Source organism: Cupressus sempervirens, chromosome 1, assembly GCF_028749045.1.
Source record: "Cupressus sempervirens isolate cs-2001-9-10 chromosome 1, ASM2874904v1, whole genome shotgun sequence".
Lineage (NCBI taxonomy): Eukaryota > Viridiplantae > Streptophyta > Pinopsida > Cupressales > Cupressaceae > Cupressus > Cupressus sempervirens.
In genome coordinates, this window is record NC_143118.1 from 813,486,504 (window position 1) to 813,501,430 (window position 14,927).

The 14,927-nt window shown below is 36.8% G+C and overlaps 1 protein-coding gene across 1 annotated transcript in view; it reads right to left on the reverse strand.

Annotated features, from left to right (window-relative positions):
• Positions 1-14,376, reverse strand: part of LOC149580360 (uncharacterized) — a 39,838-nt gene extending 25,462 nt beyond the window's left edge. Inside the window, exon 1 of the mRNA XM_089790445.1 lies at positions 13,756-14,376. Within this exon, the coding sequence (XP_089646571.1) occupies positions 13,756-14,163 (408 nt within the window). The 5' untranslated portion in view covers positions 14,164-14,376. The remainder of the gene's footprint in view (positions 1-13,755) is intronic.
• Between the last annotated feature and the right edge of the window lie 551 nt (positions 14,377-14,927).

Genomic DNA, 14,927 nt, shown 5'->3' on the forward strand with positions numbered 1-14,927 from the left:
GATTTAACATAGAAAATGTTCTTTCGATATACACAGAATTACAAAGTCTTAAACTGATTTGCAAATGACCATCTTCTGACATTAAAATGAACTCGGGAAATTACAGAGTATTTCTAAACCAGATTGTATTGAATTCTGAAAACATTTATTAAGCACCTTTTTAAAAGACTCCTTACTCTACAAACACAAAGTTCGGATACTCTGTTTTTTTGTAGCTGCATAAGCCTTCATTCCACATCATTCCCAGGCACTAGTATTAATGTTGAAGAGCAGCACTGTGAGACACTATTAAGTCCAAACCAATTTCACTCAGCTACAGGAAACACTTGACCATTGACAGAAAAAGGTAGATCTTATGGAATATGTCGATGTTGTCTTCAAATTCACAGTACCCACATCTAGAATATTAGGACCAACTTGGCCAGCTTAAATTTTATTCTTATTTGGAGGACTTTATTTAATAAAGTGACATTTTATAATATTTTATTCTTTTATTATTATTTAATTAAGATAATTAATATCAAGTCATCTTTAGAATATTTTTTATTTATCTTTGCCAACTTAACAAAAATCAATCTAATTAATCGTCACTTTAAAAATTGCGTATATTACAGTCCTCCCGGACCAAACATTGCTTGTCCTCAAGCAATTCTCTGCTACTTTACCATGATTACAAACCAATCATGGAGGCAAGTACGAATACTTTCTGAAAGCTCTTTGCTGCACCAAAATTCCAAGTACTACCTTCTTATCTCTCCTAGATGCAAGCTGGAAGATGCTCTAAAATTCTAAATGATGACATCTACAAACTTGCCAATACAGTCCTTGGTCTTACCCAAACTCTGTTGTGCGACTCTGATACACACACAACTATGCCATAAATTACAAAGCTGCTCCTCCAGATCCATGTGTGACAATGCATTCAACACACCAATGCCTGGATCCCAAATCCATCTACCCTCCAGGCTGAATCTAAAACGAGATAGGCTATGGATATACCAACAAACATCCACCTAAACTGGTAGATTGTTAAAATGATGTGAAAAGTAATCTTCATATGTGTATAGAGAAGCATAACAGCCCATTTAACACTGCTGTAATAAATCAGACCAACATCTTACCAACTGAAAAACAGGCCTAAGATGGTTTAAATGATGTCTCCTAGACCATGTAATGGTTCAGTATCTATCCCTTGCCAATTATCCTCTTTGTCCCTTGCCAATTATCAACAATATAATTGTGATCCAACACATTCCAACACAACCAATGCAGATGCTATAACCAGCCAAGGAGGACAGCCATCCACCATTAAAGTATCTCTATTATTTGACTAAAATCTTAACATTAGGACAGCTGCATAACTCTCCAAGGAATCACCAACACAAATTATCCATCTAAATCTTAATTGTGTTCTCTCTGAATGGCTGGTATGAGCAATGACAGCACTATTATCACTAAAAATCAGATCTAGGATCATCCATGAAATGCTTCCGCTGATACAAATTGATAGTATCTCATGAACATCCAATATCCAAGTGTGTAGTGACAAATCTGTGCACAAAACCAATGCATTTAGCTTTCATTAACAATATAAAATCTGAAAATTTCATAATCAGCAACCTATGACGGTCATTACATATCAAGGTGTGAGCTAGTTGCCAATATGTTAGGTCTAAAATGCTTTCCTCAACCAGCTGCATAGTGTTGCTAATTCATCTATCTTAACATGTGAAATACTTGGTCACTGGCTACTAATGACTGAAATCAAACATCTGCAAGGCTGGAAATTATTGAGTTCTCATTTGATAACCAGTACAAATTGAGTGATACCTTCTACAAACCATACATTATCAAATTATGTAATCTTTCCTAAAAGGCACTCAGTTTCCATATACAGCTCTTTAGTTAGATCTATCCCATGCAAATTCAACATTTCCTTTAGAATTATGTTTTATAATTCTTACAATGTGATAACTAGGGATGATAATTTCATGAAGCAAGTGATAGTCCTTACATTGTGGGATGGCATGTCTTGCAAGTAGCTTAAATCTGCAAACATTATCTTGTGCTTGTCTATGAAACCTTGAGAGTCAACAAGATGAAGCCTCTTACCAGCATTAACAAGCTAGAACTTTTCCATCTTATGATCACATGGAGATAATAAATTGTTGTTCACAATTATATATGCAGCATTTGCTTCATGCACAGTCGTTATATACAACTTCTTCCATTATTGGATATCCATCCTTATGTGCTGATCCAAGAGGTGTACCATGCTGAAAAATACATGCATTGCTCATCATATTCTTTATTCCATGTCAGAAAATTGTCCCCTACATTCTTCTCCCTAAGCTCTTCATTGTGCTCTCCTTCAACTTCATTGGCTAAATCTGAAATTTTATATGCATGCTCTTTATTGGAGACGGTTTGGGACTCGAAATATTTCCTTCTTGAGTTAGGCCATTTTCTTCACAATCTTTAGCTACAACTGTTTCTTTATCCTCAAGACCACTCATCAGCAATAAATCTTTTGCCATGTTAGCCCCACATATGTGATCAAGTGTCCATGCATCCCACTGCAGAACCTTCTGATGCTCCCAGTGCTGAAAGCCTCAACCTGTTGATGTCCCTGTAGCAGCTCTTTCTGATGCTCCCATTTCAGGAACTTTTGATGCCTCTGTAGCTGGTGTCCCAGAAACAGCAGACAAGGGATGGCTCTTTCTTTTCTTATAGTTCTGTCATCTGCACTTGTTTATTGATCATTTGTGTTAAATTCCAGAGGATCTGTTGCAAATGTATTTAACACCGCCATTGTATTTGGTATGTGTTTTCCAAAGGCAGCTCTCCCATATAAATAAGCGAAGCCATGAATAGACATGTCACTTTAAGGGACATGTCCATTTGTTAATTAATAATTGATATTATAACCATAGTTATAATATTATTATTATATTAATTTATAACCATAGTTATATATATTATTATTATATTAATTTATCTCATATAATAAGAAACACACATATATAATTATATCTCATATATAATTATATGTAGGTTTATCTCACTGAAGCTACCACACATCAACACTCCCTCTTAGCTAGGAAGGATAAACACATGATCATATATCTCCTCAACATAAAAATATCTTTGATAAGAAAATATTCAACATTTTGATATCATGAGTATTGGTCTTCCAGAATATCAACATATGATGATCACCAATTACGTCAATAGGGTTTTGATATCACATCTGATATCAAGAGTATTGGTCTCTCAGAATATCGACATTCAATATTCACCAAGTGCTCAAATAAGGTCTGATATCACGAGTATTGGTCTCCCAGAATATCATACGATATTCACCAATTACTCAAATAAGGTTTGATATCACATCTGATATCAAGAGTATTGGCTTCCCAGAATATCAATGATATTCACCAAATACTCAGAGTAATGGTCTTCCAGAATGTTGAGATGCAAGACATTCACCATTTACTCAATTTATTTGATCTCATAATACAAGTTATTATAAGATCGTCACCTTACAACTTCTCCAAATACAAGTGATGATCATTTGGAAGTCGTCACTTCCTCACGATGTATACAGGGGGTAGGCCCATTAAAATCGCATGGTCACAATGTATGAATCACGGTCCTCTTGATTGCGAAAATTTATAGAACACTAGAGAACCCATCTCAATGTGGTTTACTCTCTCTTAATCAATAAGATTGAGTTCCTTGAAGGTTAACTAAATGACATCCTCAGTCTTCTCCCTCTCTTTCAAGGTTGCCTCTAATAACATGTCAGGCTCCCTCTAAACATCAATCTTTTGAGCCCCGTTACCTTTGAAGAAGTGTTAAGACTCCTTCTTAATCTAATATCAATCCTCCTTTTCCTGCAATAGCATCCTCAGAAAATATCAAAGAAAAGAGATCTTATAGTACATATAGAAAACAAATAAATTTGAGGGATTTTCTTTATACAACAAGAAAAAATTGTACTTCAAATAATACTTATCTCATGTAGTCAAATAATAATGCCTTCCATATGTCTTCTATTAATTCATTATTTTCAGAATGAGTCACTTACCAAGGATTCTCTTTTCTTTATTTATAAGGCATGTCATACACCTTATTATGTTGGGTGATTAGATCTTTGCATCCCTAACACTTACTATTAATCATAGAATGTTTAGACACTTAAACCTTATCAAGGTCAAAGGGGCAATGACTCATACTAACTCCACCATTTTACAACATAATATCGTGTTGGATACTCCACGTCATTATCCGTGTCGCTATCAATTTCTTTCCTTTGATGAGTATCATCTATATCACTGCTTATTCTTCTATTTTCTTGATAATATATTTGTTCATTTTCTCTTAACATTTTGACTAAGTGAAGACACCACAAATTTTGGACGTGCACCTCTTCACATTCTACATTGTAGGGTCTCTTTGTAGTTGGGCACCGTTTCACACACTTGTTCACATTCTACGCTGCACTTGGACACACGCATGTTGAAAAACTGGTTCCCATTGAATAAATGGATGTCTTCCTCAGAAGATTAGACACATAGCTCATTATAGTTTTCACGGGACAACAGATTAAGCAATTGTTTTTAACAAGAACATCTACGGTTATGTTCTCATACACACAATATCACATGCTTACTCATTTAAAACTCAACCTAGTCATCAATACTGCCGACTGAATATGTTTCCAGCATTTATAATAAAACAATTAAGGTCTTCCAATGCAACAATTTGATATATTCTTTTTTGGTCTTAGATATGCTTAAGATCTTTAAAAAAATTAGAAACTTTATTTCCATTATCGTTTATGCAGTCATAATAGACCTAGGTTATCAAGCCACCATTATTGTGTCCGGTATATATATTTTTTATTTCTTCCATAAATAAGTCTATGCTTTTCACACTATACATTTGCAACTAGGCTCTGATACCACGTTAAATTCCAGAGGATCTGTTGCAAATGTATTAACATTGAGATTGTATTTGGTATGTGTCTTCCAAAGGCAGCTTTCTCATATAAATAAGCGAAGCCATGAATAGACATGTCACTTTAAGGGACATGTCTATTTATTAATTAATAGTTGATATTATAACCATAGTTATAATATTATTATTATATTAATTTATAACCATAGTTATATATAGTATTATTATATTGATTTATCTCATATAATAAGAAACACACATGTATAACTATATCTCATAGAAAATTATATACAGTTTTATCCAACTGAAGCTACCACACATCAACAATTTGCTACTGCTGTATTTTGAACAAGTAATCATTCACTTGGACCTATGTATTTTGATCATGTAACGACTCTCATGGACTTAAAACAGCAGTTCGAAATTTACTGAACTCTGATATGCCTTAAACTATTTGGTTTTGTATTGTACATTTACAACTTATAATCAATAGAAAAATGTGCCCAAGCATCCCGATATGTGTTTATCTGCTCTCTTCTCATTTAATTCTTGCTCTTTTGGGGATAACTTGTAGCCTATAAACTCAATGAATTAATTTCTCTTCAGTCACTACCTCCTTTACAATTTCTCACCCAACATGTCTTTGAGACGATACCTCATACTACCTCAATCTCAACAATCCTTTGATTCATCATACTTAGAACTTGTTGCCTATGTGAACCCTTTGCACTAGACAAATCAACCTTTGCTTTCTTTTTAGCTGAAAGATATTCGCCAAATTTTGCCAACTCCTTGTCTTCTTGTTGAAGGGTTTAGTCCAATAGCAATAAGCATTCTAACACACATGCATATGATGTGGTTGTCTTTATTCTGAAGATAAGGGTCTTGTCTAATTCTGAAAATTACCTTCAGGATAGCAGGATGCACAACTCTGATACCACTATAATGTTAGAAATGAATGCTGATGATATTCTTTGGGGAGTATTTGAGGTAGTTGATGAGATTGTATGTTGCATTCATGACTGTATTTGTCATTGATGTCAACATAGTATTATTTTTGTGAAGGCTAGCAGAGCAGCAGACTGAGATTGAGCTAGTAGAGATGTTTGGTATCAGTTGGAGAATTCTGCAGTTACAGACATGTTCTACAGTGAGTCCTGAGTATGCAATTAAGTGTGCAAGCAAAGTTATGAAGATAGACGCTAGTTATGCGATGTTTGGTGAAGACTGGTCCAGAAAAGAGCAAGTAAGAAGTGGTTAATTATTTTCATGTTATATCTTTTAACAAGGATATAATCATGACATGCAAAGTTAGCTACAGGAAGAAGACAGTTACTTGGTAACGTGATGAAGTGCACGAGGTCCAGATCGCATGTGTGAAATAATTGTTGATTACTAATAGCCGACAGTAATATGTGATTGTCGAAATAAGTATTTATCTTATTGAGGTCCTATTTAATTAATTGGGAAAGGCACATAGCCGACTCAAGTAATTATTTTGAGGACAAGGTATAAAGGAAGAACGTTTTCCTTGTTTGAGATGAAGTATGGATTATGGATTGCGAGTGTGATCAAGCGAACTAGAACAGAGTATTTGTTAAATGCAAGTAAGCGATCCAAAGGATTATTTGATGCGAAGTTGGTGATCTGATCGAGATAGAAGATTGGTCTGGTTGACAGGATAGAGGAAGAGGAAAGTACAAGTGCAGTTCATTCTATTATTCTACAAGGAATAATACAAAAATCAGTTGGACAGTGGGTTCAGTGGTCTTGCCCTTGAAGTTGTTTGGACAGTGGGTCCATCTGCCTTCCACAACTCCTAACAGGAATTCAAAGTCTCCTAGCAGGGACTGATATGTGCTGAATGTATTTCATAGACTCCTAACAGGTTCTATCCTCTTACAAGTAACTTTTATATTAGTACATCATTTTGTGGGTACCATCCCCACCGGGGTTTTCGCTCTGATCAAGGGTTTCCCTAGTTAACATATCTGGTGTTATTGTGTATGTGTATCTTCTTATGGTTGTTGATTATATTGCTCGCATGGTTAAATATTATTAAGGTTGATAAATGTTTTAATAGTTAGATAACTAATTCACGACCGCCCCCCACCCCCCCAATTATCTTGATGGATTTTACATTTCTAACATATAATATCCCCACTAGATTTCTCCCCAAATTTTAATTCCTTTCCCACCAAGAATTTAGGCAAACAGTTTGCATATGGCTTTAAATGTTTATTTTTGAGACTTGCAAGTACTGTTCAGAAATGCAAGATTAAACATGCAATTGATAATAACGACTTACCATTGAAAATGTTCTTTCAATCTACACAACATTAAAAATTCTTAAACGGATTTGCAAATGACCATCTCCTGAAGTTAAAATGTACTCACAAAATTACAGAGGTATTTCTAAATCCAAATGAATTGAATTCTGAAAATATTTATTTTACACATTCTTATGAAATCTGGGATTGGAGGATGAAAACCCACAATTCTAGAAGAGTGATTCTAGATGGAGATAACCATTGGGCAAATTTGATAAGTTCGAGTTTGGATTATAATTTATTTTCAACCAGCAGCTTTCAATGGTCACATGAAACAATTAAAGGCAATGCTCATTAATCTTACTTTTGAATGGCCAACATTCTTGTTCCACAAACTAAAAGGATATTCTTGAGACAAGTTCATAAACAAATGGACTCTTGGATGCAAGACCTCTAAATACACTAATAACTACCTTTACTCTCATTCCTATATCCTATGGTGGATTTCAATATGCAAAGGCAAATGCAACTTAGCAAAATAGAGATCTAAGCATCAATGAATGTAGAATACCACATATTACAGTAGACACACACAAATTGCAACTCAACAAATACTGTATGAAATCCTCACCTGCATAGAAAAATCTAGGAAGGGTGACTAAAACTCCTCGTACCACTAGTTTTCAGTTGTTACAAGCGTATTCCAATGCAAATCCAGCTTTACAAGAGCATCTTATTGGTGTTGAGTAATTATTTGTTACGCTTATTAATTAGATCATGTTGATTTAATTAATTAAGTCATTTATTACTCTAGTTACTTAAGCTTTCTCTTAGCTGAATATAATTAATATTTTATATTAATTATAATGTCAAACCTAGTTTTCTTTCCCTTTAGAGTTTCGTTCACCTTTAAGGTTGAACTTTTGTACTTTTTGTTTTCATAACTTGTCATACAATTTCGCTCTCGCACTGTTGAGATTTTCCAAGCTCTATTTTTTCCTTTTCTAGTTTCTCTTCAATACAGGTTATTTGCATGCAAGTGTTCTTAGCGATCTGTGAAGTTGGTTTTCACAATTTCTACATGGTATTAGAGTGTCCCTACGGCTTCCTGGTTTGAAGATTTTTGAAGCCGCAATTCGGAGACACAAACCCTAGCTTTTTCAAGGTTTTTTCTTCAATCAGGAGGAAGTGCGTTTTTTTGGGGGACTTTGGGCAAAAATGGATGCTACTATTGCGCTCAGAAGGCCTGTACAGTAAAAATTCATATAAAATTTTTGATTTTTGGACACTGTAGCTTCTAGAAAAAAATTGGCCTCCTAGAGGACCGTACGGACGGAAAAAAAATGTTTAAAAAAGTCAAATTTCGGTCGTCCGGGCCGCTCCACCCAACGGCCACCCTCTTGCCACCTCGCTGCCGCCGGAGCGCCGCCCACGACCGGCCGCAACACCTCCACCACTGGTCGCGCAGCCATGGCACAGCCTGCACCCTACTGCTATCGGTGGGCTGCCCTCCGGCCACCTTCGCCCAACTCGGCCGCCATTGCAGTTGCAGAGCAGTGCCCACTTGCCACCACTGACAGTGGAGCTTCGCTCAGCCACCGCCAACTGTTCCACAACAACTGACGTCACACAACCGGTGGCTGACATTGCTCTCAGGCGTGCTGACATCATCTTCTCGGCCCCTTGCTGACGTCATTTTCCGGCAGGGTGACGTCACTTTCCAGTTGTTGACATCATTTTTCGACAGTCGGATTGTTTTTTCCAGTGACGGGTTGTTGATGGCCATACGGCCGTCAAATTTTTTGCCATGATTGTATTTTTCCAGTGAGCTCAATTTTTGGAGGTGCAGTTTGTTTTTTGGCCATACTTGAGCATACAGAGGTTTTTATTCGATCCGAAAGAAGTACCAGAAAGCTGGTTTCGAGACGAAGACAATGATGCAGGTTTCATTTTGTTCTGAGGCCGTTTGAGCTCCCGTTTTTGGCATTGAAGTAGAGGCTTCAGTTTCCTCCCTCTCTGCATCTGGCGTCTAGGTTTTCTTCTCATTTTTTGTGCTTTCAGTAGTTGTTTCTTTGGTTTTCGAGGGATATATTTATACGTTGTGGGGGGGAGCATTTTCTTTTCTGTAATTTACTTCAGAATCGACCCTTCTGCTTCCGTCTTCTTCTCTCAATGGCGAACTCTTATTTTGCCTGCCTTACACCTCACAACTACCATACTTGGAAAGGACAGATGACCAAATTGCTTATGGAAAAGGGGTTATGGTCATGCCTCGATGTGGTTCAGCCAGTTCTACAGAGGCCTTATGAGGTTCTTATGCAACAAAATAAGATGAATGAGGCAATGGGCTTCATTGCAATGAATATTTCAGATGGGTTACTGTTTCACCTGGATAGTTTGAATACACCCAGGGCTATGTGGGACAAGTTTTCCACCTTGTTTGGCACAATGAATTAGTTCAGGGTTCTACAGATAGATGCAAAGTTCACCTCCTTGGTTCTTGAATCATTCACCAGCATTGAGGATTTCTTGATGAAATTTAAGTCTCTTCGATCTATTTTACAGGTTGCTGGAAAGGTAAAGTCAGATGATGAGTGTATCTTTCTGATACTCTCAAAGCTTCGAGATCCTTATCAGATTTTTACTTGTACCTTCTCTCCACTGTGGATGCTCTAGGTGCACGACATGTTATGCCCTCTTTTGAGACATTCTATGACAGGTTAACTCGTGAGCAGTCCAAGCTCGCTCAGATGGATTCACTTACAGGTTCATAGTCACAGGCATTGCTTGCCAAGTCACCTTAGGATACACAAAAGCCGAAGCAGATATCAAATTCCTCTTCTTAGCACTCTACTGGTTCACCATCTTCTTCTAAGAAGGAGAAAAAAAGACTGAGACTCCTACCTGTTCCTATTGTCAGAAGGGACCTCATGATGAGTCACACTATTTTCAAAAGAGATTTGATGGCTATGAGAAATAGATTGCACATTTGCAAGCTCTTCTTCAGAAGAGCATTGTTTCATCTCCATCCTCTACTACCTCACAAGGGTCTGCCTTTCAGTGTTCTTCTATCTCTTCGACATCTACACCGGATTTTGGACAGGGTCATGCATTACAGGCTTCCATTGCATCCCCTTCCTAGGTCCCTTGGATACTGGATTCAGGTGCTTCTCACCATATGGCATCTTCTCAAGGGGTCTTCTCCACTATTGAGGCTTCTCCCATTCCTCATATTCTCATGGGGAATAACATTGCCTTAATAGTCTACGGGAAAGGTTCAATTGGCATTCAGGGTGGCACATTCAATGATGTATTCTATGTTCCATCTCTGTCTGCAAACCTTCTCTCGATTTATCAAATAACATGTAGTGGATCAAGGAAGACAGTTGAGTTCACAACAGATTCAGTCTTCATTCGGGATAGTACAATAGGAGGCCTTATTGCTGCAGGGACAATAGATCATACCATCGGTCTCTACACTTTTTCGCACTTCAGTCCACCATCTCCACTGTCAGAGCACAACTCCTCTTTCACGAGAGCATCATGTGGTGCAGTCAGGACACTTGAACCTTTTTATTGTTCCCAAGATCACTGTTTCGACTACCACACCACATCCAATTGAGGTTTTTTCTCTTGAGAAGGATTCTTCTTTCGCTCTACCGGACCCTCCAGCTCCATTCATCAAGCCTCCAAGTGCACTTGTTGAGGATTTTACAGAGGACATTCATCTCCTCCTTCATGATAGTGTCAACAAACCTGCATTGGAGATTCCCTTTCTGGATCCTCATGTTTTCTCCTTTGAGCATTAGTTAGGCCTTCTAGTCTTTGAGGGGTTTTCTTGTTTTGTGCCCTTGTTTCTTTCGCATTGGAGTTCCATTGGTTCACTCATTTCTACATGGGCTCCATCATTTGGGGGGGGCTTTGGTGTCTCTTCTCTCTCTCATGGGGGGGTGTTGTACTTATGGTTTTGAGGGAATCTCTTGAGCCATTTCTTTTTGTTGTTTTTTCATCTCTTTTTGGAGAGGAGTTTTTCCCACTAGGTTTTCTCCTTTGTCTCTTGTTTATAGGGATTTCCTTGTTTTGGGTACCTGATCGGGCCTTGTTGCGAAGACCCATTTTTCTGCTTTCATAGCTTTGCTAGGTTAGCTTACCTCCTGAGCTTCGCTTTAGGGGGGGTGTTAGAGTAATTATTTGTTACGCTTATTAATTAGATCATGTTGATTTAATTAATTAAGTTGTTTATTACTCTAGTTACTTAAGCTTTCTCTTAGGTGCATATAATTAATATTTTATATTAATTATAATGCGCAAACCTAGTTTTCTTTCCCTTTAGGGTTCTGTTCACCTTTAAGGTTGAACTTTTGTACTTTTTGTTTTCATAACTTGGAATACAATTTCACTTTCACACTGTTGAGATTTTCCAAGCTCTGCTTTTTCCTTTTCTGGCTTCTCTTTAGTACAGGTTATTTGCATGCAGGTGTTCTTGTTGATCTGTGAAGTTGGTTTTCACAACTTCTACAATTGGCAACTACCAACAAACTACACCTACAAAGTGCCTTGGTATCTCTAAAACTATGCAACAACCTGCATTGCAGATCTGAGAATAGCTTACATCCATCCAAATGTGAGAAACACACAAACAGGCTTGCAACATACATTTGCAGAAAGTAAGGTGTAATATAGCTCCTTGATTCCCATACCAACCAATAAAAGAATAATGCCCAAAATAGACAAGAAAACACTGAAAGACACTTCATTTTTTAATACTCAACCAATATACAGGTTCATTAGTGTTTTCCCTTTTTTATCAGTTTTAGGTTCATCATGCACAGGCCAGTACATTGTACATTGGGGTGAGCTCCCGCTTCAACCAATTTTACCTATGGACTCAAAATTAGGTTTTTTTTTTCAAATTGTACCGTTTTTTAGTGTTATTCAAAAATGCAATCAAATCCAACTTTTAATTCCCTCTAGCCATTGCTTTTGCCCCCCACAGAACAACTGCATTTATAAGGATTGCACAAGCTGAATCAATCCCAGAAGTTGTCTCATCCATCAATGAAGATTCTAAGATACTCCACACCACCCCAAAACCTACATATACATGAAACAAGTAAGCCCCTGCCAGAGAATCTCTGTACAGTGTACATTGATTCAATGATTAACTCCAGCATTGGGCTACTTGACAACATGCTGCAAAATAGAATGACATGTTAAAATGTCAACTAAATTTGAATTTTTTGATCCAGAAATTCTAAGATAAAGAACCCCCATGGCACAATAGCACATCTTCGTATTCACAAAATTTGAGGCCAAGCTTATCCAATATTAGCTAAATTTTCTTTCAACCAAATGTAGTTCAATCACAAATTACTTTGGTTAGTAAAACAGATTGAATTTGGTACATAAATGTCTACATGCAATGTAGATAGGGATGGATTGTTTTACCAGACAGTTATACAGACAAATGAACTGCAGATACAGTTGGATTACCATAGCATATTTACCTTGAAGAAGGGAATTGGTGCATACACAAATAGACATACAAATCTAAAATTAATCTACAACTTACAGAATAACCAAAAATGACTTTGGCTAGTAAAATAGATGGAATTTGGATAGAGGAATTTCTGCTTGAAGCGTAGTTATGGAATGTTTTAGCACACAGTGATATCATCCACAACTATGGACAGGTAACTGCAAATGCAGTTTGATTACGATACAATGTTTTTAGTGGGAAAAAGGATAGTAGATACGCTAATATAATAATATCATAACATAGATCACAAGTTAGTACACGAATTACCATTACCCACAAATGTTTCTAGATACTAGAACAGATTGATCTTGTCTAAAAAAATATTCTGCTCTAAATGTGGGAATTGACTTATCAGACGGTAATGCTACAGGTATGCAGAATCCCAATGCAGTTGGATTAGCATGGAATATTGTTATCGGGGGGAGGAAGAGAGTACGTCCGCAGCATCCCCCATCCCAGTATGTGCATACGCCTACCCCGCCCTTAAAACACGCAGAAATGATGGGATAACTTTAAACATCCTTCAATCCAAAATGCTCCCAATGATCTCTCAGGGTATATTTCTTCACCAAAAGATTGTTTCTATAGAGGCGTCTAGTACTAAAATAAGTTCATTTAGTATTAAATGAGCTAGGTTTTGATCTGAGATTCTATGATTGGAAATGTTTAGTTCTGTAAACCATCATCATGTATGGAACAATTCCAAAGAAAGTAGTTTTCTTTCACCCTTCCGTCTACGTTGCACAACGAGGAGATTCTATGTTCTCAGAGTGTTCTGGTGGGTTCCATCCATCAGTTTCATTATATAGTTCAGGTGTGATTCAGTTTTTAGTTTTGCAGTCATAATTTTTTTTTTTCATGTGAGTATCAGATTATCCTATCGCCAAACATTTATCAGCAGAAAAATTGTTCAGGTGTGAATTTGAGCATCATTTCATCCAAATTAGCTCAAAAGAAGAACTAACACGAGGATTTATCGCCCACCTTAAGCGCAGCTTCCCACTGCTTCTCATCAATTCTATCGGTAAGAGCTTCAAGAACGGTCCTCGGCAGAAGCTTTTTGGACTTCTTGGGGCCTGCCTTCTTTTCCATATTGGCTTTTGCAGCTTCTCTTCTCAAAATAATTGACATAGCTTTAATTTCTGCCCTCTTCATCACACCACTCTCCGGAGGGTGCCTGTCCCATCTGTTCTTCTTCTGCTGGCATTTCACAACACGTGAGGATTTCTGGGGCCAAGAAATTTGCTTGATGGGGGGGAAGCAGAGACCGTCCAAAGGGCTTAAGGAGATGAAAGAGCGCAACGATGTTAGCTTCCGTGAAATAGGCACAGAGCGATTTGATTCTGTGAATCTGAGAAAACTTTCGGGAGCCACAGAACATGAAGCAGCCATGGCCCTATGACAGTGGATTTTGACAACAGTTTGGATAGATAAATGGATTTGAAGCCTGCTATTAGATTGAAAGGTTGAAATTTGCGTCTTCTAATTAATCCAGGCAGTCACTAGGAACAAGGTCTGGTGTTCGAATCCATGCCTTCAAGCTGGGAGAGATGGAAACTTTTTGAGGCGTAGACCTTTCACCTATAATCAAAATGAAAGTTAGCCTCGATATTTATTTTTTATTGATATTTTGGCTGTGTTATTTAAATTTTCTATAGTTGTGTAAGAATTGGTATATTGAATATAAGTCTTTATTGTTTAGTATCTTGTTTCTAATATTTTTTATGTTTCTAATTAATTAAGCGAATATGTATTTTGTGAAGTTGTAAGATTTTTTATGGATAATTATCTTTTTCGATGAAGGTGACTAAATTGTGGAATTTAGATTAATCATCATGTGTTTTTAAAAAATATATAATATTTTTTTAAAAAATTGTGTAAGTAGTGAATAAGATATTAAAATAAGAAAATTTTATATGAATTTAGTTGTTTCTAAAATGATTTAATAAAAAAATATTTATTTTTATTCTACGTTTGTTTAGAAATTTATCTTTCTTTCTACGCATGGGCCATCGAAAGGTTTTTGGAAGAAGGAAAGATACAAATTTCTCTTGGTTAGCAAAGCTTTTTGAAATCCTCTCATCATTTCATTTGTTGGTAAGAGTTGATGTCCTATTCTTAAAATAAATGGTTGTAGGTGGATGCACTTTAGTTTA